General features: G+C 35.8%; 5 protein-coding genes across 9 annotated transcripts; 2 read left to right on the top strand and 3 right to left on the bottom strand.

Annotated features, from left to right (window-relative positions):
* Nucleotides 1–173: 173 nt before the first annotated feature.
* Nucleotides 174–2,923, bottom strand: GLA1 (Folylpolyglutamate synthetase family protein). Of its 3 annotated transcripts, none has more exons than XM_010449252.2 (9): nt 2,549–2,923; nt 2,113–2,210; nt 1,876–2,020; nt 1,729–1,791; nt 1,464–1,625; nt 1,175–1,369; nt 979–1,078; nt 747–881; nt 174–676 (listed from the first exon to the last, which is right to left on the bottom strand). In XM_010449252.2, the coding sequence occupies exons 1-9, from the start codon at nt 2,831–2,833 to the stop codon at nt 267–269; spliced, it is 1,593 nt and encodes a 530-aa protein (XP_010447554.1). In that variant the 5' UTR covers nt 2,834–2,923; the 3' UTR covers nt 174–266. The 3 variants fall into 3 exon arrangements, with proteins under 3 accessions (XP_010447554.1, XP_087335886.1, XP_087335887.1); XM_087479760.1 differs by having other exon boundaries at nt 2,113–2,219; nt 2,549–2,897; XM_087479761.1 differs by lacking the exon at nt 2,549–2,923 and adding an exon at nt 2,310–2,419.
* A 978-nt stretch (nt 2,924–3,901) lies between these two features.
* On the bottom strand, nt 3,902–5,830 carry LOC104730133 (Nuclear transport factor 2 (NTF2) family protein). The gene is made up of 6 exons (XM_010449240.2): nt 5,168–5,830; nt 4,947–5,061; nt 4,738–4,819; nt 4,527–4,578; nt 4,356–4,410; nt 3,902–4,249 (listed from the first exon to the last, which is right to left on the bottom strand). Exons 1-6 carry the CDS (start codon nt 5,516–5,518, stop codon nt 4,071–4,073), a joined length of 834 nt encoding a protein of 277 aa, XP_010447542.1. The 5' UTR covers nt 5,519–5,830; the 3' UTR covers nt 3,902–4,070.
* Nucleotides 5,831–7,148: 1,318 nt separating this feature from the next.
* LOC104730116 (transferring glycosyl group transferase (DUF604)) lies at nt 7,149–10,535 on the top strand. 2 transcript variants are annotated; one of them, XM_087479763.1, is made up of 5 exons: nt 7,149–7,249; nt 7,695–8,858; nt 9,595–9,893; nt 9,976–10,219; nt 10,329–10,535. In XM_087479763.1, exons 2-5 carry the CDS (start codon nt 7,923–7,925, stop codon nt 10,428–10,430), a joined length of 1,581 nt encoding a protein of 526 aa, XP_087335889.1. In that variant the 5' UTR covers nt 7,149–7,249; nt 7,695–7,922; the 3' UTR covers nt 10,431–10,535. The 2 variants fall into 2 exon arrangements, with proteins under 2 accessions (XP_087335889.1, XP_087335888.1); XM_087479762.1 differs by lacking the exon at nt 7,149–7,249 and having other exon boundaries at nt 7,679–8,858.
* A 1,188-nt stretch (nt 10,536–11,723) lies between these two features.
* LOC104730108 (UPF0725 protein At3g57210-like) lies at nt 11,724–13,608 on the bottom strand. 2 transcript variants are annotated; one of them, XM_087477925.1, is made up of 6 exons: nt 13,419–13,608; nt 13,093–13,319; nt 12,849–12,980; nt 12,554–12,743; nt 12,347–12,456; nt 11,724–12,263 (listed from the first exon to the last, which is right to left on the bottom strand). In XM_087477925.1, exons 2-6 carry the CDS (start codon nt 13,168–13,170, stop codon nt 11,910–11,912), a joined length of 864 nt encoding a protein of 287 aa, XP_087334051.1. In that variant the 5' UTR covers nt 13,171–13,319; nt 13,419–13,608; the 3' UTR covers nt 11,724–11,909. The 2 variants fall into 2 exon arrangements, with proteins under 2 accessions (XP_087334051.1, XP_019087705.1); XM_019232160.2 differs by having other exon boundaries at nt 13,093–13,491.
* Nucleotides 13,609–15,805: 2,197 nt separating this feature from the next.
* On the top strand, nt 15,806–18,079 carry LOC147933261 (uncharacterized). Its single transcript, XM_087477363.1, has one exon. The coding sequence runs from the start codon at nt 15,806–15,808 to the stop codon at nt 18,077–18,079; it is 2,274 nt and encodes a 757-aa protein (XP_087333489.1).
* Nucleotides 18,080–22,558: the final 4,479 nt, after the last annotated feature.

Below are 22,558 nucleotides of genomic sequence, written 5' to 3' on the forward strand. Positions count from 1 at the left end.
ACCACCTCTTCTCCTTTTATAATAGGCCCACGACCTTCTCACCCCTCCACCCAAGCGATGTGGGACAAAACATTTAATCTCACCATCACCTATGTGCTTCTTTGAATAGTCTCTGTCTCGCTTGGAGGGTTCCAAAGACTAAGTAGTTCATGATTCATGAAGATCCAAAAAGGTTTATTTGGTTTTTACTTTCGTTTATATTACACAAACTGAGTTTTTACAAAGATAATCATAAGCATAACATATCAAAGAAGAAAGCAGCTAATTTAATGTTGAAGAGAAGCTAAGACTGAAGATACAATGTGAAGTGAACCCGTGACTATAACCATTCCTGAGTCACTACTGCTTGTGTCATCGCTGAGAATCTTATAGGCAAGCTTTAAGGAACCAAACACAGTTTTGTTTTCTGAAGTTTCCAAAGACTTTAATCCCAATTCATCAGCAGCTTTTATCCATGATTCCTTCAAAACCGCACACGCTGTTGATCTAACCTTACCTCCACCAATGTCAGCTTCTGTAAGAACCACTGCTTCTGGCTTTAGACCGGAGAGAAGTTCTTTTGCAAACGACACATGATCTTTGTCGCTGGCCATTGCAACCACAAACACCAATCTCTTTTCTGCAAAGTCCCTCTTTATCATCTCCTTTAGAGCTCGCGCAGATTCTTTGGTGTGAGCTGAAAAAACAGAACAAAGTTTGATACAGTAAACCGATTCAAAACAGAGACACTATAAGCTATTACCAACCTCCATCAAGAAGCACTGTTGCTCCAGGTAACTGTAAAGTCTCTGCTTCTTTTGGTGTCAAAAACTGACTTCTCCCAAGTAAACGAGTATTCTCTAAACCAATCCTAATTGCTTCATCTGTCACTCTCAACCATCCTGATTATTCCATCCAGAAAGTAACAAAATCTGTCAACTTTTTAATTTTTTCGTTGCTTTATATGAACAAGATAGAGAAATTCAAAGTGCTTCATACCTTGCTCGCGAAGACAAAGAGACGCACATGTGGCAGTAATAGCATTTTGGAGCTGGTGATGTCCAAGCATCCGTAGATTTACATCACTAAGCTCAACAATCTGCATTATTATATGTATACTTTCTTGATATATTAAGAATCACAAGGGGGGAACTTCTTGCTTTTAATAAAGAAATAAAAGGTTTCTCAAACTTACAGGTTTGTCATCTTTCTCGTGTTGTATTACGATGTCACAGGACTCACAAAGCCCGATCCCATTTCTGTTGACGATACCTTTTATTGAAGAACTAGATCCAATATCAGATGCCAGAATAACAGATGACGACATTGATGCTGCTTTAGAACGAAGAATGCCTTCGATATGAGGAAGAAATGGCCCACCTAAAACCACCTACACGTTTTATAAGAACACATAAAACTCGATCTATCAATGTGCTTGTAATCCAATGGTTAAAAGACAAGCAAATACATCAAAACCACCTAACTGGACGACCGTGTTTAATAATTCCAGATTTTGCCTCAGCTATACTTTCCAAGGAACCTCCGAGGGCATCCATGTGCTCTTCACCTATCGTTGTTATGACTGAGGCAGCAAGATTTGAACTTTCGATGAAGTTTGTAGCATCTCGAGCTCCTCCTAGCCCAGCCTGATGATACACAAACAAATAAAACAGTTAAGTAGTCTACAAGAGAGCAAAAGCAAGTCTCATTAGATTATCTAATGTAATAAAAATGAGCAAAATCGCTAACCTCTATAACTGCAATGTCAACATTTACTTTCTCAAATAATGAAAAGGCTATCCCAGTGAGAATCTGCAAAAGAGATACATATTAATTACACTTAAGCAATACCATGTGAAGTAAAAAAAAATCTACAAGAAGCTTTGAATTGGTAACCTCAAAATGACTCAAAGAACCATTTTCCTCTTGAATAGACTGATCAAGAACCGGTTTGATTGAATAGAAATGATCATTAAGAGTGGAAGCAGAGACAGGATCTCCATTACAGGAAATACGTTCTTTGATACTCATAATATGTGGACTGCAATCAAAAACAAAAGCTCATGAATGTGAAATCACAAAAGATTCAAACTCAAGATCTAACAGAACCTTCATCCAAACGCAATACTTTACCTAGAATAACAACCAACTGAATACCCTCCAGCACGTAAGATATTGGAGAGAAACGCAGACGTTGACCCTTTACCCTTTGTTCCAGCCACATGAACTACCTATAATCACTGCCCTCATTGTTAATCTCACCTTGAAACATCAAACCAAAATATGCATAACACAAAAAAAAAACACAATCCAAATTTAAAAGATGAGACCTTTAAATCAACAACTTCCAACAATTACAAGTGTCTTCATCAATCCATCAATCTCTAGTTACTACTCAAATCTCAAGATGAGACCTTTAAATAAACAACTTCCAACACAATTACAAGTGTTATCAATCCAGAGGAGAATCAGGGTACAAAAAAAATAGAAACATGCCAAATCTAAAGATGAGACCTTTATAACTTAGAGATCAATAAGAGAAATGGTTGAAAATTGCAAAAGCACGAACCTTGTAATTGGAATGAGGGTTACGGAGGCGAATCATGAGACGTTTCATTCGACCGAGATCAAACCCATCACCAGAATCAGTTCCAGCTCCTTTTGGTACACCTGCTTTCTCATAGTTCTTGAGAGATTCTAAAAACGCCAAAAAATCACTGAGCTCGGGGTCTTCGGTAGAAGAGATGGTTGACATATTTCGAATTGAAGTAAAGTTTGCTGAGGATAGTGTCCTGATCCTCGGAGAAAGCTTGCAGTTGGAAATGGCACTCAAGTGACTCCACATTGCTCTCATCTTTACAATCAAAAGTCTCTCTCTCTCTTTTTCTGCAATTATTTGTTCTTACATCTTTACAATTGAAAAACTCAAAGACTCTTCACTTCTTCATTTTTATTCTTTCTTTCTTAATGGGCTTGTTTATAATTTGGGCTTAGAGCAATTATATCGGTTATACTGACATTTAAATGGGTCAAAAGATTTAAATAATAATAGTTTAATTTAATTAATTTTTTTTACTCAACCAATAAAACATTGACAGCTGTAGATCCAATGTCTTAATAGTTTTTTGGCAGAGACAGATTTCTTATCTCTCCACCTTTTTCTTATTTTTTGTTTTTTCATTCTTCAGATCCTGCATGCATCAGATATGTACAATGGACATGCCCTTATGATCTACAACAAGTATAAAAGACTTAAATGTAATCAGTTACATCAGGCCTGGACGTTCGGAATTTTGGTTCGAATTACATCGGATTTTTTGGATTTCTAATTTTTTGGATTGAGATGTACAGAATCTGATTGTTTTACAGATCGGATCAGTTCGGATTCGTTTGGATTCGGATCGGTTCTTATGCTTTTTTAGAATCCAAATTTAAACCGAATTCCTTATATATACCATTCAGAAAGTAAAACCAGAAAGTTGGAATAGATTAGATGGCTAGAGTGTGTTGCCCTTAACCATAAGGTCTAAAGTTTGAGGCCTTTTCTAGTGATTCAAATTTAAAGTTTTTATAAGAGGTCCGTTTATAGCTAATGGGCTCCTAACAGAGGCCCAAAAATAATATCAGTGTCCAAACCCAAATGTATAGATTAACTGTTTATTCGGTTTAACGGATAATCGATTGGATTTTAGTTTTACCGAAATCCGAATCACAATCAATATAAAAGCTGATCGGTTTTAACAGAAAAACCGAAACCGATCTAAATTGAGTTTTTTTTTTATCGATTCGGATTGGTTTGTTCGGTTCGGATTATATGCCATAACTAGTTACATAATTATAAAGTAGTTACAAAAACGTTGGGATTTTCTTGCTTTATAATCAGAATTTAACCTCAGGTTTGTGACTTTGTGGCCAGATTCCGTAAAGTAAAACTCATTTTAGCATGTCTAAATTGCAACCCTTCAAGATTGTTAGTTTTTGTTGTTTTAAAATACAAATAATGATATAATTAATGGTTGGTGAAATGTATAATCAAATCTAGGAAAATGATGATTAATCAAGAATAAAAACATGTGATGCTGTTGTTTGTTCTACTTGGAGAAGAGGTTTCGAATTTTGATGATGATTTTGACGACCAATAAGAAGAACTCGGCCATGTTGCTTAATAGCTTCAGGTAGCTTGCCATTACATGGTTTATGAGTGGCGCCAAGAAAATTGCATAAATTCTTATTGCTGATTGGATTAAAGCATAAGGTTTCTCCAAAAACACTGAAATGTTGAAAAATTAGAATAAGATTTTAACAAAACCTTACAACTACCAATTTTGAGTTAAATGTGACTTTTTTTTTTTATATACAATATAATGAAAACTTACACTCAGCTCCTTTTGGGAATTCGTCGAACAAGAACGTGATGTTCTTTAACAGGCTCTGAACCAAAAAAAAATATAAGTAACAAACTAATAAAGGGTTTGAATATTATAAAGTATACAAAATAATAACTCTCATCCATATTTTTATTGTAAAAAGTGAGAAAACTATTTTACCAGTGTGATTCCTCCCGGTTTAATTGGCGATTCAATCAAAATCTTCGCGTTTCTGAATTTGTTTTTTGTTGTTAAAATCATTACAAGATTATTTGTTTATTAGTATAGATTTTAAATAAATAAAAATTGAGATATAGCTAAAAAAAATCATTTTGATGATATGATTGTCAAAAAAAAAAAAAAAATCATTTTGATATATATTGAGATATACCTTATAACCAATCTTCCTCCTTCGTCGGTAAATTCATAAAAGCTACATCCTCTTGTAAAGGGTATTTTTCGTCCTTTCCATTCTTCATAACAATAAGCAAAAGATGAAAAGAAGACGAATTAATGAAAGTATTAAAATCTAACTAAGATAGTTAATTAATAACGTAATACTTAAGGCAATATGCATTAAGTGATGTACTAATCACGTACCAAGATGCCAATTAACAGCAGCACTATGTCCATCTCCTTCACACACGTTTTCAACACAAAACTTTACGTTTTGTCCCATACTCTTCACAAGTTCTTCAAAGAACTTCATAGCTTCCTGCAAACATATATTGTTCATTCACAAAACCAAATCTTGAAATGTAAAATATACACATTGCATAGATTTAAAAATTCGCCGATAGTTGTCATAGAAATATTCTTACATTTTTCCCTTGAAAAGGCTTAGAGAAGGAAAAATCATCGATAAAACAATCGTTGGAGATGCAACTTCTTAATTGATCTTGATTCTTTTCGTTTATAGAGGAATAAAATTTCATAACAGCATCATACCCAGAGATTTGATTCGACTTAGGATTAGTTTGATCTAAACATGAAACCACGGTATTTCTCCTTGAAGCATACTTATTTATCATCTTTCTTGGATCATCCTTGATTGCATTGAACCGGCCGGAATGTTGTATAGAAGGTAGATCTGGTTTGAGCCGTGGAGTTTTGAATTTGGTGATGAGATTTCTCGTAACTATTGGACTCATAACATTAACCATGGAGGCCATTGTTGTAATATGAATCGCTTAATTAGCATGCGACAAATAAACAATTTTGTAATTTTTTGGTGGAGATATTTAATTATGGTAAGAGAATGTGAAGATTGGTGTTTGCATACGATTCATATATGATTTGTTAAAGTAGGTTTCTTGTGAAGTTCTTTACTTCTTGTTCTAACCTTTTAATGTTCTTAGTTACGTACTTTATGTAGCAATAACTCTTAGCATATCCCTTACTATAATAATAAGATATATTAGCGTATCAAGAGATTTAAGCATCTACTCCAAAACTTCTCGGCTTGTTATTGCATCAGCTGGTTCAAATTGTATACTTATAACTTACATAGACTTATATGATCACAAATTATTATTCTATCGTCTATATTCTTCTTATTCCTCACACCAAGCTTCCTAACATGTATCTTTACTGTTTCTTTATTAACACCAATTTATCTCCACTCGAGTCCAAATACATATCTGAGGAGATTTCTAAGGAAGGTGATTCATGGTAAAGAAAGATCACTAACTAAATCAAAGCAAGTTCAAGATCAGTCTCAGGCCAAGATCACAGCTTCAAAAGGCAAAATTTTAGACCATATGTATAAAGTAATTAAACTCGGTCTCTAACCGAAGAATTCAACATTGATAAACGGCCTACCATTTTCACCATTATAAAGTGTACTCTGTGCTCTCCTGACGTCGTGTGTCATTGTCGGCAAAATATTCAAGTCACTTTGTTGGACATGTCATGCCCTGATGCCCCAAAACATTATTGTAAGGGCACATTTCAATAGTCTTATTAATACAAAGGATTGGAACAGTACAACCATAACAAAACATCTTATATCTAAATCACTTGACTCTAAAAGCGTCGGTACATGCATTGTAATCTAACCAAATACTACTTAACCACCACATTCATCAAATTTAAGTTGAAACACCGGTATTTAATTTTAAAAGATATTTTTAGGTCTTCATTTAGGGGAAAATGTAATAACAGAACCCATTTGATCATAAAGAATGTGGTTTCCACAAAAGTAGCTAAAATTAAGGTAAAAACAAGCAACAAATTTAAAACTCTCTGATGAACTCAGAGATGTCCTTAAGAATTTAGGATGGATGTGATAAATTTGCCTCGTAGCCTGCAACAACAACACCACCACCCATGACCCCTATAATTCATAAATTCCCCCCAACATTTCTAGTTTATTTCTAAATCAACCCCTATAATAAATAAAATAATACTAGCTCCCCCCCCCCACCATCCCCAAAGTTTTGCTACTACTACCGACACATATTTTCCACTATGATCCATACACGTGTCCATGTAAAAAACTACAATCGTTATCACAGTAAAACAGAGAAAATATTATTTTTAGACTTAGGCAAATTTGATTGAGTGTGTATAGTTTTGTCGGAGGTTTGGGTGTAAATACACAGTAAATTACCACACACACAAAAAACAAAAAAAAAGGGTTCAAACTCGATGGTATATTTTATAGCTTAACAGAACTAAAATCTAATAATAACATATAACTTTTGTTTTTTGCTAATATGATTGCAAGATCAATCTGATAGTAACAATTAGCTGTTGATCAGTATCTAACTTTTATATATGAAAACAAAATATATTTATCACGATTTAGATTAGATTTTATATTTTTTAGTTGCTTTTAGATAATAATGAAAAGTATATTGTTTTCTTTTTTGACGACTGTATTAAAAGTGTATTTTAAATTAGTAATATATAAACGGACACTAATCTCTCATACCCCTATTCATCAAAACAATTTCTCAAAAACCTCTCAATGGTAAAAAGACAATATTACCCTTAATGAAGGTTGTTAAAGGTTAAATATAATTAAATCGGTAAATGTTCAACGAAAAACACAATAGCTCAGTGGTTGCGAGTTCCATGCGCACCCGCGCGCCCAGAGTTCGAATCCTACTATGCGGAGTACAACTAGGGTGCAACTGGTACAACTAGGGTGCGACGGGTACAACTAAGATGCGATGGGTACAACTGGAGGTACAACTAAGGGATATCTGGTACAACTGGATGTAGTTGTACGTTCAATTTTCTTTTCAAAATTGTTAGAGGGTAGTTTCGTCATTTCATTAAAGAAGGGATAGTGAGAATAAGTGGAGGTGATGCAGAAAAGAATTTCTGGTATAGGGGCACCAGAGAATTAAATCCATATATAAACTAAGTAAAAATGAGTCTCTTTCACGATAAGACCTTTTTTGTTTTCTCTTTTACATAAATCAGAAACAGAGCCACTGCATGTTCTTCTTTTTCTCTTCAATCTCACTTTCTTCATAAATTTTGTTTCCATCAAAATATTTATTATCAAATTATTTTCTCATTCCACAATTTTGATTGAGTTTTCGTTTTTTTAATTTGGTTCTTGAGATGAAGTTGAATAACCATAAAGATCCGTCGGAGAAGCTGATGTGGGAACGGACTTTATCCGGATCCGGTTCACCGACCCGACCCGTTTCCAAGCTAATGGTGACGCTCCTCCTCCTCGTCTCCGCCACTTACGTCGTCTACACACTCAAGCTCATCTCCAACTCACGTGCCTGTCACGTGGAGCCATTCTCCGCCGTTGTTCGTCGACTCAACGACATCGTGAACTCATCTCAGCCGTTGATTCTCTTCCACTCAAATCAAACGGCCGTAATTGAACCTTACGCATCTTCTCCTCCGCCACCTTCGCCGCTTCCACCACCACCTCCTCCGCCGAAAACCGGACTCCAGCACGTTGTTTTCGGAATCGCCGCGTCGGCGAGGCTATGGAAACAGAGGAAAGAGTACATCAAGATCTGGTACAAACCGAACCAAATGCGCGGTTACGTCTGGTTAGAGAAACCGGTTAAGGAAGAAGAAGACGACGAAAACAGCCTCCCGCCGGTGAGAATCTCCGGCGATACTTCGAAATTTCCGTACAAGAACAAACAAGGACACAGATCGGCGATTAGAATCTCGAGAATCGTCACGGAGACGCTCAAGCTAGGACTCAAAGACGTGAGATGGTTCGTTATGGGAGACGACGACACAGTCTTCGTCGCCGAGAATCTGATCAGAGTTTTGAGGAAGTACGACCACACTCAGATGTACTACATTGGAAGCTTATCGGAGAGTCATCTTCAGAACATTTACTTCTCTTACGGTATGGCTTACGGCGGCGGAGGATTCGCTATAAGTTATCCGTTAGCGGTGGCGCTGAGCAAAATGCAAGATCGGTGTATCAAAAGGTATCCGGCATTGTACGGTTCCGATGATCGGATGCAAGCTTGCATGGCCGAACTCGGTGTTCCACTCACTAAAGAACTCGGTTTTCACCAGGTCAGTCATTATCACTTTTATTTTAATTATATTAATAATAGCAGTAAATATTCTCATAAGATTCATATGAATCTAGTTTAACTAAAGTTGGTTAATTAACTGTAAAACATCTCCAGATTTTTTTTTTTAAACCAAACACAATATTAATAAATATTTTGGTCAGATTAATACGAATCTAGTTAATATACTCGTGTTTTGTTTCAGTTGGTTAAATTGGCAAAGTAGGTTTTAACTACAGCTAGATTTTATTTTGATCATTGGATTTTAATATGGATAGTAAATGTTTTCTTTAATAAATGTGTACGTAGTTAATGAGAGCATTAAATGGGTAATCGAGATTATTAAATTAAAACGTTTTCTGTTTGGACTTTTTTTCATTAACAAACAAAGTTTTACACGATTTTGGTTAAAAAAAATCGATGGGCTTTAAAAAACTCAATTATGATAAAATGCCACGTCACTGGACCACAATTTGGCCGTACGTTATATATTGTTGCCGGAGTAAGGTACACGTCGTCACGGTGTCAGGTCGTTTCTTTAAGAGAGCTGTCACGCCATTAACGGCGCGTGTGTCGCACGTGACAATTTCCTTGTTTGTTGGTGATATGTTTCATTGATTACAGAACCGATCGTCGGTTACCTACCAAATAACCGGTCGGTATAGAGTAGTTTTTTAACATCGGGTCTTCCGTTCGGCATTAATTGATTATGTCTTCTTTTTGTGTGTGTTTCACAGTACGACGTGTATGGCAATCTCTTTGGTTTACTAGCGGCTCACCCGGTGGCTCCATTGGTTACGGTTCATCACCTCGACGTGGTGGAACCGATCTTCCCAAACATGACACGTGTCGACGCCTTGAAGCATCTACAAGCCCCGGCAAAGCTAGACTCTGCTGGACTTATGCAACAGTCGATATGTTACGACAAACGACGCAAATGGACTGTTTCCGTCTCTTGGGGATTCGCAGTTCAGATTTTCCGCGGAATATTTTCAGCTCGAGAGATCGAAATGCCGTCGAGAACCTTCTTAAATTGGTAATGTATATCATCAAAAAGAATAGAAAATTACGTAAGTATATATGGTCATTTTGTTTTACAACCTATATATCTCCGATAGGTATCGACGGGCGGATTACACAGCATACGCTTTTAATACTCGACCAGTGAGTCGTCATCCGTGCCAGAAACCGTTTGTGTATTATATGACATCAACCAGAGTTCATCCGGTGACAAATATGACGGTGAGCCGTTATGAAATCCACCGCGTGGCTCATCCTGAGTGTCGGTGGAAGATGGCTAATCCTGGCGACATTAAGACGATCATTGTTTACAAGAAACCGGACCCTCATCTTTGGGACAGAGTAAGTTGAACAATGTTTAAATATATGTTATATAGTCATGTTTTTTTTAATATTAATTCTTGAAATAATAATATATTACTGATATATGATTATTTTTGTTTGGCTGCAGTCTCCTAGAAGAAATTGTTGCAGGGTGAAATCAAAGAAGAATAATACTTTGGAGATTAGTGTTGCAGTTTGCAAAGAAGGTGAAGTGGTTGAAGTTGTGTAATAAGAATATTCATGTTTAAAAACCTTTAAATTTTGTTCTCATTCAATTATACTACAGATTAGTTAATTTTACCTATATTAAAAAGTGATGGAAAATTTACAAAAATTACCGTAAAGTGTGATTTGTTCATTTTTAAATGTTCTTATATCATCCAGAAACACAAACAAACAAAACCAAAAGAATCAGCTCAACAAAAATGTCAGTGAGTTGTTTTTTGAAGTTTGCTCGCTACATTGGTGCCAATGCCATTGCTAAGAGGCTAAGCAATTGCAAGAAAACATGTTAAAAAAGGGAAGAAGGGAAACCAAAGGACATCGTCGAAGAAGGACCATGGCGTCGATTTCATTGAGGTGGTGCCTCGGTGGACCATTGAGGACATTGTGGCTGTGCATTTCAGTCCGTCACCTGAAACAAAGATGATCGGTTCTGTAATCAATATGGGAGAGGCAGTGTACATGCAATATGTGATGGGAATTGATGGAGTGATTGTAGATCTCGTTGAGGAGAGTCAGCCACACCCATGATGATAAAGACCTTAGAGTCTCCTCCATGACACCTCTTGCAGTTCTTACCAAGATCTTCCAAAACAGAGGGCTCATTCTCTGTGTCCTTTGCTTGTTTTTTTTAGGTTCAGCGTCCACTTTCTTCTTGTAATCATTTAGACCTATATCTCGCACCCAGCTTGCAGCATAAAGGCCTTGAAGCTTTCTTCAACACCTAATCACAGGAGAAAGCACTAAATTATTCTAAAGACTAATGATAATTATACATATTGGAATCACAGACCTCTTTTTCTCAAACAAGAGAAATCTCACAGTTGGTATCCTTATTTTCCACAATGATATCATTTCTGTGTGTTTAATCTGTGGGTATGTACATGTATTCCCTCTAATCTCTTGTGGTTATTGTCGCTATTGAGATAGGCCTTATGCATAGCCGAAGTTTGCTCACTGCATTGGTGTCAATCCCATTGCTAGAAGTTGTTTTTATATACATTGTCAGCCGATGAAGTCTTTTTCTATAATGCAGCCAATCCACTGATGGTTGACTATAAATAATGTTGCAGCCAATCCAATTACTAGAAGTTGTTTTGGAAAATCTTATTACCATTGCCTTAATTTTGTCACTCAAACTCTCCCTTGGAGTGAATTAGAATCCCTGCAAACAAGAAGGGGAAACCATATACTGTGTATGTGTTTTGAAACCATGAAAAATCCATACTAAAAACATAATGCTTGACCAAAACCCAAAAAAAAAGACATTAATTGTGTTTTAACACTCGCAAACTTAATATTAGTTTTCAAACATATTGATTCTCATTCCGTTCTACCAAAAGTTAAATCTTACAGACATAGATATATTAATTACGAAAGATCGTTACATAATATAAACAAATTATTCGACCATTAATAGTTTATTATCATCTGATCCATATTTTCAAATGGATTCTCTAGTGCAGACGAGAGAGAGAGCCAAAAGTCAAATCCGCAGATTTTGTAAGCCATGCGCCACCTCGGATTTGAAAGCCATATTCTGACCCTCGAGAACAAAGCTTCCATGACTGTAGCTTCTTTTAACAATAGCAATGCGATCGACATCCTTACCAACCCGAGACTCACAAGAGTCCTCGTACCTTATGTAGACAAGTGCATTCAAGGCGTTGAGTGATCCCTCATTAGGTGGATCCAAGTCTTCAGTAGCTTCTATGGCCACTTTCAGAATCTTCAAGTTGGACAGATCATGATTTCTACCCTTGTTCGTATGAGTTGTGGCAACTGCAAGTTCCAGATATAGACGAATCCAGTCATTTTGTTGCAGCTCCGATCCCTTCACCTGCAAAAAGCAAAAAAACATCAATCACTGCTTGGTTCTAGATCATGAGCTAAAAGCACAGACAAAGTTTAACGTGATCTTACCACGTAAAACCGGTTACTATTTTGGAAAAGATCCTCTGGGGGGCACTTAGGCACGCTACCTATGAGGTAGAATTCAGCTATCAACGCATCATCATCGGTGTTGTTTGTCCCTAATACAAGATTTAAGACATATCAGTTAGTGCTTATGATGAGTTACTTGGTTGTTATAACAACTTGTTGCATAAAAAAAATGAATGAACATTTTACCTCGAGGTCTAGCAATATCGCACGTCAAAATAAACTTGCAATAACATTCTTCATCAATTTTAGTATGAAAATATAAAAGTTTTCTGGTAGCTGGATCCTTAGCAACCAAAGTAATGTAGTAATTAGAACAAGCAGTAGAACCCGTGGTCCTTTGGTATTTCTTGACATGCCTGAACTGTAAGTTTGTTCCCTGTGATGATCAAACAAAAAAAGTAAGAAAAATTGAATGTGGTACAAATTAAGATGACAAAACCAAGACAAAGAAAGAAGGAATTAAGAGAAAAAAAAAGAGAACCTTGAGCAAATTGTAACGATGAAGGCCCATCCTGGCATAAAGGCGTACTAATCCACAACAAGGTGACCACCGATCATCACAGACTTCTCTCAACAGTTCACGGCCATAACCAAGGACCACTGTACCGAACCCCTAAGAACCATTCAATGAACCATCTCTTAATTAAAACCTTAATCTATCGATATATAACGGATCGAAAAGCAAATCTCTTACAAAAAAGTATATAAGAAGTTGAAAGACTTACGTCGCATTTCTTCAATCGTTTCGGTCTCTGACGAGAATCACTATCCATGGCGTCGTTGCTTTCAATCCGCAGCGACATCGTCGTCTCCCTCCTAAATCTTATGTGGTTTGGGCAAAAAAAAGAGAGGAACCCTAGAAGCGAGCAGCTGATGCTTCCGGTTGATTTAGGTTTGCACCACGCGATTATATGTCCCCCTTGTCCATCAGGCCGACTCCTTTTATGGGCTTCTGTTAAATTTATTCAACCCAAAAAAAAAAAAAAAAAACATTTTTTTAGAGTATGATGAGATTGAGATAAGTGTTTTTGTTTAGCCAAATGACAGATACTTTTAATCTTTGCCGGACTACACACGATCAATGAGCTTGGCTGTTAGGGATTGTTAGGGATTTCACCCTGTCGCCTATTGTAAACTCACTCGAAGATGCCATTAGAGTTTGCTTGGAAGGAGGTCTTCAAGGCATTGTTTCAGAGGTAAAAAAAAGGAGTGTTCATAGCCATTACCAAAATCAAAGAATCTAACCTCTCTCTCCTCACATACGTAAAACTCAAGTAAAGATTCTTCACTTTCGAATAATTCACAACCAAATTATGAATCTCACTAAAGTCTAAAGCCCTTAAATTTGTTTGCTTTATTGATGTTGGTTCTGAACTTCTGATCATCGAATATGTACATTCTTGATCTAATGCGAGCTGTAAGTCTTTTAACCCAAGAAACTAGTCGGTTTTTTTTTTTTTTTCTTTTTTCTCCTTCCTTTACTCTGTATTCCTAACTTCAGACATCAATCTTGTTTGCTCTGTCTGTCTGATTCAGTCGGCTGTGGACTATAGTAGAACCATATACTACAAAGTATTTTTAGCCACCATATTGCATCTAAACAAGATAGAGAGATGGGACCATTTGTTAGCTGCCTTGACCTACTTTGACAAGGGCAGGAGCCGCTTTATCACCCTGGAAAATTGAGATGTTGAAGGTGCCCGCATAGAAGAATGATGCGCAATGTTAATCAATGCAAGGTAAAATCTATATTTCTTACACCTTCTCATCTCACACTGAAACTGCATTATATATACTCTCAATGATATTGTAACGTCCTCTTTGAATATATGATTATTCCAGCTATATCACACTGATAGAACATCAAATCATTGTTGCAGGATGGGCAAAAAGAATGCAGAGTTGAACTTTTGGGACCTCTTCACTCTTTGAGGTCAGTTTGCTCTCTCACACTCTCCTATGCTCTGTTTCTACTCTCTTATGCTATGTTTCTATTCTCTGTTTTAACAAAAGCATAGAGATACTCTTTCTCTATCTTTCTTGTGTTTGTTTCTCTTCACACTAACGATTCTTTACTAAGAGAGAAGAGAGAAACTTTAATTGTCTACATTGCATTAACTTAGATTTCATTACACAACACACACATATATACTCTTATACTACTTCATACACACTTACACACACAAGCATGCTCCTAAAGACACTCATGACTCTAGGACACTCAACAAAGCTACAACCACCCTATTATTCTTGGAACTCTAAAACACTTGCTTGCACACTAGCACAACCACTTGCAACTCTACTTTGGACTAGCTAAACAAAGATGAACGACACACTATATCTCCTCTTATTGGGCCTTTTAACAATCTGATGGCCCAATAGACAAAAACCTCAAAGCCCAACTTCTTCTTCCTTGTTAACTTATTCTCTTCTTTCTTGTTGACCCTTCTTCACGACAACTTCATCTTCTTCTTTGATCCTTGCTAGTTGCTTCTTCCTCACTTCTTCGCCTTCTTCTTCTTATGAAGCTTTTCTTCTTTTGAAGGGTTTAATCAAATGAGAAATTTCCAACAAGTTACTATATGTGGCCGCAAAAGTGTCTGGTGAAACATGAGCACCATGTTGAAAGGAGAAGTGAGGTCGAGGATTGGGTGATAACTCTGGCATTTCCATTTGGAGATGGGCTTGGCAGTGCAAATAGCTCTCCCAGTATCTATGCACTTCGTCTCACTGAGCTGCTAACGAACTTTCCCTTCATCAGTCAGGCAGATAGGCTTCTGGCCTCTGCTTTTGGTTGTACAGAATCTGACAACGTGCTGGAAAGTCATAGATGGAGCAATATTAAAAGATCAAATGAAAATTCCAGTGAGGTCAAAATAGTTTCACTTGTCGGTAGTAAAGTTAAGATTGAAAGCATGAAGACATTTGGTGGAACAAGGCTAGTCTGTAAGACACTGGGAGAAGCTGTGCGCATAAAGTAACGAACGTGGAGTTAGAATGATGTAGCAAATTATATTTGGAAATTTGGAATATTGGAGTTTCCTTTATTGTTTAGCAAGATATCATCGGATCAAATAAAAAGAAGATTTGGGGTTATCTTAATTAGGAGAGTAGGTTAGCCGACGTGATATGTTAGCTATCTATATATATTTGTATTGAGGCTTAAGGTTTTTCTTGAGCCGCATAGAAAAAGTAGGAGCCAAGCGAAAAAGCTTTTAGGGTTCTTAACAAGTTTTGGTTAGATTAAGAATTGGTCAGTGACAAGTCGTGTTGACTGTGTGTAAATCTGATTAAACATATCTTGTAAGATTGTTTAAGTGATTCTTAATAGAAAAGAGGTTCTTTTCAATATTGGCTGCATCTTCGTTTTTACAATTGGTATCAGAGCGGTCAACCGACGAGAGCTCTATACTCGCTACAGGTTGAGATCTTGGGATAATGATGCAGTCAGGTAATGAGTTGATGATGCTTCAAAAGGCTGTGGTCTTGGATGACCAAGGCTATGGTCGTTGGAAGGTACGAATGGTTCAGTTAATTCGCAATCTAGGAGAGGATGCTTGGACAGCTGTTGAAGAAGGCTGGGAACCTCCATATGAAAAAACCGAAGCTGGTGATAAGATTACTAAGCCTAAGGCTCGCTGGACAGTGGATGAGAAGAATTTGTCTAAGTATAATGCTAGAGCTCTTAATGCTATTTTCGGTGCTATTGATGATGACGACTTTAAGCTTGTTCAAGGTTGTGAGTCAGCTAAAGAAGCTTGGGATATTCTGCAGAAGTCTCATGAAGGGAATTCGAGTGTTAAAAGAACAAGATTGGATCAGCTTGCTTCTCAATTTGAAGTTCTAAGGATGGATCCAGAAGAGACAATCTCTCAATTCAGTGCAAAAATGAGTTCTATTGCCAATGAAGCTAAGAATCTTGGTAAAACATACAAGAATACCAAGTTGGTTAAAAAATTAATTAGGTGTCTGCCATCTAAGTATGCAGCACACAAAGCTGTCATGAGAGTCTCTGGAAACACTGATACTTTGAAATTTGAAGATCTGATTGGTATGTTGAAGTCAGAAGAGATGGAGGTTGCTGAAGAACAGAGAATTCATGACAAAGGGATTGCATTTAAGGTAGATGACACAAACGACCAGCTGAAAGAAATTAAAGATAGCATGTCGTTGATGGCAAGGAACTTTGGGAAAGCTCTAGAGCGAGTTGAGAAAGGTCAAGGAAGAGAGTCTTCCCGCTGGAACAGAAACGACGGAGAAAGATCTGGAAATCGCTTCAATAGGACTGAAAAGGAGAAGGCTGATCACAGAAAAGAAGTTCAATGTCATGAGTGTAGTGGGTTCGGTCACTATAAACCTGAATGTCCTTTGACAAAAAGGAAGGAGATGAAATGCTTTGAGTGTAAAGGTTTTGGACATTTGAAGACAGAATGTCCAAATTTACAAAAAGATAAGAATAAGTCATTTATTAGCTTCAGCGATTCAGATTCTGATAGTGATGAAAAAGAAGGAATGTTGAATTTGTTTGCCTTTAGTGCTAAGAGTGATGAGGTACCTGCTGAGAGCTCAGATGATGATGAGGAAGATTCAATTACAAAAGAGAGCTATTGTGTACTCTATGACAACTGGGTTCAGCTGTGTAATGAAAAGTTGCTACTTGTCAAAGAAAAATTGCAGTTGGAAGCCAAGGTCAATATGCTAGAAGAAGAATGCAAGTCTGAAGTTACAACTTGCAAGGAACTACTACCTGCTGAAAAGGAGTTGCTTGAGAGAAAACTGAGAAATCTTCAAGAACTCTATGGTTTGGAGAAGGAAAGATCAACAAGTCTTGAAAGGGAGCTGAACGAGAATCATAAAAAAATCAGGATGTTGAACAATGGTGGGAAGAAGTTAGATGAGATCTTATCAATGGGAATTGTTGGATCTCAACATCGTGGTCTGGGCTATAAAGAACAACAGGATGTTGAACTTTTGTCACGTGATAAGTCTATAAGCTTTGTGAAAAGCAACGTAACTCATGCTGTGGAGTCGACTGTTCTGAACAAAGTTGAACTACAGAGGAAGGCTGTAGTACCTGCAAGTAACAGAGAACCACGAGTCAGGTCTGGAAATCCTCGACAAAACTGGACAGATTCCAAGCAAAGGAGAAGTAATATTGTGTGTTTTCACTGTGGCAATGCGGGTCATGTTCGTAGGTTCTGTTATAAGTTTAAGAATAAGATCAAGGAGCTTTGGATGGCTAGGAAATGTTTTATGGATCCATTTCACTTTTGCAAAGTCTGGGTTGCTAAAAAGGATCTGTACAATAAAGATTTCGAGAATGATGAAAAAAAATATGATCAAGGTTGCAGAGAGTCTGAGGAAATCAACTTATGCTGTAATCTCTCGAAGATAGTCACTGAAGACGATGTTGGGGTTGAATCTCAGGTTCTACAGAAGCATGTTGCAGAACAACCTGTTCAAGAAAAAGTCACAACTGAATCAATCAGATCCAGTAGTGCTGATTGGAATGATGAATTGTCAGGAGTCTTAGCTATATCTAAACAGTTTCAAAGTCATACGAATCACTCTGCTGCAGTTGCAGTTGTTGAGCAAACCTTTCATCATGATCAGATGAATTTTCAAGAAGTGTTGCAACATTGTTGTGTTTCAAAAGTTGAGCCTAAGGATATTATAACAGCTCTTGAGGATTATTTTTGGTACAAGGCATGATAGGAAGCTTGTTGTGTCTTCCAGTTTATATGTCTTCATCTTTGTTTTTATATGAATGTGCACTCATGCTGGGGGAGTATGATGAGATGATGATTTTTGTGATGATGGTGATGTTGTAGCTGAATCTGGCTAAGGGGATGTTTTTGGAAGATTCTGGTAGTATTCACATCTGGAGCTTGAGTTGTCACATTCAAATAAAATGGGGGAGATTGAAAGCATGAAGCTTGAGTTGACACATTCAGATAAAAAGGGGGAGAATGAAAGCATGAAGACATTTGGTGGAACAAGGCTAGTCTGTAAGACACTGGGAGAAGCTGTGCGCATAAAGTAACGAACGTGGAGTTAGAATGATGTAGCAAATTATATTTGGAAATTTGGAATATTGGAGTTTCCTTTATTGTTTAGCAAGATATCATCGGATCAAATAAAAAGAAGATTTGGGGTTATCTTAATTAGGAGAGTAGGTTAGCCGACGTGATATGTTAGCTATCTATATATATTTGTATTGAGGCTTAAGGTTTTTCTTGAGCCGCATAGAAAAAGTAGGAGCCAAGCGAAAAAGCTTTTAGGGTTCTTAACAAGTTTTGGTTAGATTAAGAATTGGTCAGTGACAAGTCGTGTTGACTGTGTGTAAATCTGATTAAACATATCTTGTAAGATTGTTTAAGTGATTCTTAATAAGAAAAGAGGTTCTTTTCAATATTGGCTGCATCTTCGTTTTTACAAAGATGAATCATGGCAGCTGGTTTGGTGATATGGAAATGTCTCCAGATTGGAATTACAAAGCTAAACCATTGTTTGTTGTTAGTGCATCACATATAAACAACCACCACTCACAACAAGTGCCAGTAGTTTCCAACAAATTGGCCATGGCTTCTTCTTCTAAGGAAATCCAGACTGGAGAAAGACTGGATAAGAAGAAGAAGAAACAGAAACGTGTTCAACTGTTCATTTCACATTTGGTTGGGATACATGTTATTGAAGCGATTTCGAAGAAAGTACTGATGACTCCTCTAACGAAGAAGATAGTGACTCCTCTATGTTGGACTTTGATGTAGGAAATGTCTTTGAAACTTACGTCGAATCAGACTTGGACAACAATGATTAGGTGCTACAAGGGACAAAGCCTGGTGGACTTACGATGGTTTCCCATTGTAGGTCTGAAATAGTAGATGGACTGTCACTTGCCTTGCGTATGCATTTGAAACGTCTACGATGTTATTTGCCATGAAACTGCAAAGAAATGTTTGGGTGAAGAAATGTTCAGTCTTCTACTATCAACGAATCCACAAGAGCAGTTGGGTATCCATGATTCGAAATGTCAGCTGTTTATCTTCTGGAAGACGGGAAAACTAGCGGCCGTATATTTACTGGATGAAACATCTAGAATTATAAAATTAATTTGAAGATGCTAAAATTATAAAATTAATTTAATAGACAAATACATCTTTTTAAGTTACTAATTGAAAACATTGTGATTCCATGTGATTTCACTAAAGAATACATGTTAACAAAACTTAATATAATGAAAAAACACACAAACTAGAAAAATATTTACATTATAATGATAAAAAAAAATGAAATATTGTACGAAATATATACACCAAATAACATCTACATAACACCATATCTTACAAGAGTGGTATTGCAAATCAGACTAAGGTCCTAAGAAAACATTGCCTAAAAGAATACATGAGTGATACTGCAGATCAGATTAAGATGCTAAGAAAGTATTTTCCATTAAGAGTATACAATCCTGGATCCATAATTGTAACCGTAGTCATGACTAATATTGCTGACTGATGTGAAAAAAATGAACAAGCAAATCGACAAAAACAACAAGCATGACTCACACAAAAGTAAGATTATACAATCCTAAATCCATAAGAATAAAATGAGATTAAGATTCTAAAAAATTATTGTCTATACGAATATACAATCCTAGATCCATAAGAGTATACAGTCCTAGATCCATTAGAGTATACAATACTAGATCTTTTCCATAATCAAATAGTGTTCAATTTTTTTTGCTATTTGAATTATTTAAAATGTGACACATGGACCAAAATATAGTTAACAATTAAAGTATAAAATTCAATAATTCAAATAGTGTTCTGAAATGCAGTTTAAATTGAACAATAAAAGTATAATCTAATAAACAATCTAGATCAAAATATTTTTTGATATGCAGATTAAATTGGACAATAAATGTTCTTAAACAATATATAAACCAAACGACATATACTTTCTTTTAATTATAAAATATAAATCTTAACCAATTCATTTGTAAACTCAAACTGACATATAATTTCGTTTTAATTGTAAAATCTAAACTCTAACCACCTCATTTGTAAATCCAAACTGACATATAATTTCATTCTAATTGTCAAATCTAAAGCCTAACTACCTCATTTGTAAACCCAAACCGATATATAATTTTGTTCTAATTATAAAATCTAAATCTTAATCACCTTATTTGTAAATCCAAACTGACACATAATTTCATTATGATTGTAAAATTTTATCCCTAATTATCATTCGTAAACTCAAACTGATATATAATCTCGTTTAATTGTAAAACTAAACCAAACTCATATTTAACTTTCTTTAATTAAAAGTATACTGAATTTGTTCTCTTAATTTGTTTTGTTTTTTAATTTAATTTTGATTTATTTTTAAAATAAAATATTAAATAGAAGATTCTGACTAGTCGAAAAAGAGAAGGTGAATAAAAAAATTCACCTTTAGGAATGAACCTAAGTATTTTTCTATTGCATTTAGAAAATAGATGTACATGTCTTTCTCTTGTATATATTTTATGTTGCTAAGATTGTAGATAGTTTTTTTTGTTGACTTCAACACTAATTTTTTTTTTTTTTGAATGAATGTAAAATTATATTCAACCCAAAAAATCGTTGTTACAATAAATGCTTCTTTGGTTTAGAAGAGTCCAAAAGAAAAGCTAAAGAATTTAAGCTTAGGTGAGGATAGGGGACTGAGCATAAGCTCGTGTGGAGAACCAAAGTTGTAAACCTTCATCATAGCGGTGATCCATGATTGAGCTGAGTCTATTGCGGATGTTTTTGTCGATGAGTTTGATGATTCTTGCTTGTGGGGAGGGGGGTTCGCCATGTCGCCGAGCATTCCTCTCGCGCCACAAGTGATAGAGCATCGACTTCAACACTAATTTCCTGTTACAGATACTAATACTATAAGGATAAACGAATTTATTTGTATCTTTATGTGTTGTCGCATTATTAGCTCAATCACTCTTAAAACTTCTTGAATTCATGTATCTGTAACAGGAAATTAGTGTTGATTTTAGCAAAAAGTATCTACAATCTTAGTAAAAGAAAATGTATACAAGAGAAAGACATATACATCTCTTTTCTAAATGCAATATTGTACATGATATATCATGGTTTTTGTGGTTTTTAACCATGATATAAGAAGTCTTTTAGAGTCTTTTGATTTGTTTTCTAGATTGTTTTTGAGTCTTTACAGGTTTTTAGCATGGAAGGAGCAAAATGGAGCAATTTGGATGTTTTGGAGCATAAATCTTGAAGAATCAATTTGGTCTCGGATGAAAGCAGGAGCATCGACCGACACCAAGATAGGAGGCATCGATCGACACTCATCTCTGCCGACTCAAGACCCAAGTTTTGGAAAATTTACAAATCTGCCCAAAAGTTTTCCATATTTGCAACATAAGTCCCTGACGTGTTTTAGGACATATAAATAGTGTTTTTAGGTTTTCCAAACCCTCAAGTTTTATTCTATCAAGTTTTATTTTTCCTGCAACCCTGAGAGATTTTTGAGAGCTATTGGAGAGAGATCTGCTTTGAGAGAAGAATTTCTTGAACTCCTTATTACTCTTTTTAATTTCAATTGCTTATTATTCAGAATCATGTCTTGTTCTTCAATGATTATGTCTGAGTAGTTTGCTTGTTAGGTTTAGGGTTTTTTACAGGGATTTTATGAATTATTAGATCTGTTTATTTAGGATTCATTATCTATCTAGATCTTCATCTTAGGTTGTTCTTCATATTAATCCTTGATTGGCCATCTAGAATTAATACCCTAGGAAAATAAATTGATATGAGAATATAATTGATTTTCCTGATAAAACCTTTTGATGAGCAAAATTATTTCTTGTAAAGAGATTTGATTTAATAATTTTGTGAACAATCTAAACCTGATTTTATTGCTGATTTTTAACCTAGAATTTTACAAAGAGATTTGGATTTTCTGGTTTTAAATTTAGATAATATTTGCAGTGAGAACTGATTTATTTTACAAAAGTTTTTGGAGTTCTAGATCTGTTCTTAATTGCTTGAATCCTAATTTATTGATTGATTTAATATTTCATAATTTCCTGAGAAATTCCCTAGGCCTAGCTTTTTGATCCATTGAATTTACAACAGTCTTTAATTTAATATTTTGCATTGCTTTTATTTTAATTTAATTTAATCTGTTTAG

The sequence above is a fragment of the Camelina sativa genome, chromosome 12 (assembly GCF_030686135.1).
Source record: "Camelina sativa cultivar CO46 ecotype springtype chromosome 12, ASM3068613v1".
Classification (NCBI taxonomy): Eukaryota; Viridiplantae; Streptophyta; class Magnoliopsida; order Brassicales; family Brassicaceae; genus Camelina; species Camelina sativa.